The 2,502-nt window shown below is 49.1% G+C and overlaps 1 protein-coding gene across 1 annotated transcript in view; it reads right to left on the reverse strand.

The window, feature by feature from the left end:
* Positions 1-2,502, reverse strand: part of dnajc9 (DnaJ (Hsp40) homolog, subfamily C, member 9) — a 26,584-nt gene extending 24,082 nt beyond the window's left edge. The window contains exons 1-3 of the mRNA XM_048616306.1: positions 2,376-2,502; positions 1,970-2,170; positions 446-586 (exon numbers count right to left, since the gene is read on the reverse strand). Coding sequence (XP_048472263.1) covers positions 446-586; positions 1,970-2,149 — 321 coding nt within the window. The 5' untranslated portion in view covers positions 2,150-2,170; positions 2,376-2,502. The remainder of the gene's footprint in view (positions 1-445; positions 587-1,969; positions 2,171-2,375) is intronic.

Genomic DNA, 2,502 nt, shown 5'->3' on the forward strand with positions numbered 1-2,502 from the left:
CGGGCTCCCCCCGGAGTACAGTCCCGCGCACACACACACGGGCTCCCCCTGGAGTACAGTCCCGCGCACACACGGGCTCCCCCATTCATGTGTTTATCAAGATAAACTTAAACTGTAAGAGTTATGAGAAAAGGAAGGAACATGGAGTTGGAGATTATCAGGTCAGCCATGATCTCATTGAATAGCGAAGCAGACTCAATGGCCTGTTGTTTCTATTCCCGTGTCTTCCTCTTAACTCAGATCTCAAACCATGAGGAATCAACAGCACAGTTGTTGCTGTACTGCCGTGTCTCAGTGACCAGAGCTTCGTACAATGCAACTTCATTGATCACTTGCATCCTGAATGACCTTGTGCTATTGTTTAACACTGGTCACTGAGCTGTTTGACATCTGTTAAATCTATCAAGACCTCTGGGTCTCTTTCCAGTGTCATCCCTACTGGTACCTTCTTAAACAGCAGCCGCCAGTACTCCTCCCAGTCACGGTCCTGTTTTACAACATCTGCCTCTTCATCCACTATACCTTGTTCATCATACAATCCACGCTGCTCCCCATCACTCAGCACAGCATACACTTTACCCAGGATCTGTTGGATGTACAAGCAGGAATAACTGTGTCAATGATCACAAGGTCTCAAAAGGATTCAAAAATATATTCTTACAGGTCCCAGCTATCCTCAAGTAATTACACTCCTTCGAAGAACACCAGCACTAAGTGCTAGTCAGAGAGGAGCTGCAGCCTGTCCTCATACTGCACCCACACCAGTAACCATCCAGTCTCGTGCTGAAATCATAACTATCTCTGCTCAGTCACAGAGCTCAGTCTGAGTTCAGGGCTCTAAGACAGAGTTAGATTTGAGTGAGTTGAAAAGACCATTTACTGTCTTGGACTGTGATTTGGCTTAGTAATGACCATTTCTTGGGTTATTCTTCAGTGCATAGACACAGCTTTGTGTTTGAGCAGAAACATCCAGCCTGGGAAGGAGACAGCATCTCAATCTCTCTCTTTCTCTCCACCTTCTGTGTGGGTTGGAATGGGTGGTGGGGGGCCTTCAGAGGCACTGAAAGGACAATCCTCAACCACTGAAGTAAATTTTTTTTTTGTTTTTGTTAATTTTGAAGTTTGATGGTGAGCTGCTTTCTTGAACTGCTGCAGTGAATCAAAGAATCCCTACAGTGTGGAAGCAGGCCATTCAGCCCATCACATCCACGCTGACCCTCCGAAGAGCATCCAACCTGGCCCCACATCCTGACTCTATCCCTGTAACCCTGCATTCCCCAAGGGTAACCCACTCAGCCTGCACTATCCTGAACACTATGGGCAATTTAGTATGGCCAATCCACCCAACCTGCACATCTTTGGACTGTAGGAGGAAACTGGGCCACCCAGAAGAAACCCACACAGACACGGGGAGAACGTGCAAACTCTGCGCAGACAGTTGCCCGAGGCTGGAATCGAACCTGGGTCCCTGGCGCTGTGAGGCACCAGTGCTAACCACTGAGCCACTGTGCTGCCCTGAAGTGAGGTAAATTGACCCCTAATGCCCAGGGAAGGAATTCAAGGATTTTGACCTGGCAAAGCCAAGGGAATAGCGGAATATTTCCAAGTTAGGATGGTGAGTGGCTAGAAGGGAAACATGTACTGCCCTTGTCCTTTTAGATGGAAGTGGTCATGGGTTTGGAAGGTGCTGTCTCAGGAGCTTTGTAAATTTCCATTATGCATCTTGTAGATGGCACACCCTGTTGGGTACTGAGCATCAATGATGGACAGAATTGATATTTGTGAATATGGTGCCAATCAAGCGGGCTGCTTTGTCCTGGATGGTGTCAAGCTTCTTGAGTGTTGTTAGTGCTGCAACCATCCAGTCAAGTGGGGAGTATTCCATCAAACTCCTGACTTGTGCCTTGTTACAAGTGGCTGCAGTGTCTCCAGCGCCTCTGGAATAACAGTGTCAAATGATTGAAGTTACCTGGAATTTCTCAGTGGCTTCTTCCTTCTCTGCCTCTGTCACCCTGTCAGGATGAACATGGAGGGACACTTTACGATATCCCCTTCGGACCTCTCCCTCCGAGGCTGCTGACCTCACACCCAAAACCTGGTACAGGTCTGAGGTCCCAAAGGCCTCCTCACACTGTTCCAGGAGACCCATGACCAAGCCAGCTGCAGGTACCTGTTAAGAAAGTTGAGTCAGTGACAGATTCATCCTGAAATAGATCTAGAATAGGCACACTCTCCCCCTCACTCACTCCTTCCCTACCACTCTCTCCTTCCTCCTCTTACTCCCTCCGTCGCTCGCTCGCTCCCCCACCCCTCCTTTCCCCCTTCCCTCCCCCCTCCCTTCTTCTCTCTTCCTCCTTTTTGTCTCTGTCTCTCACCCTCAGGATTGTTTTTCTCTCTGGTTTATTTTCCCGCCACGGTTGATTTGACGTAGCCGGAAGTTTTGTCTTATTATCCGGAAGTGCTTCCGCGGATGGAGAGTAAGCCCCGCCCCTTGACCCCGGG

The sequence above is a fragment of the Rhincodon typus genome, chromosome 34 (genome assembly GCF_021869965.1).
Source record: "Rhincodon typus isolate 14 chromosome 34, sRhiTyp1.1, whole genome shotgun sequence".
NCBI lineage: Eukaryota > Metazoa > Chordata > Chondrichthyes > Orectolobiformes > Rhincodontidae > Rhincodon > Rhincodon typus.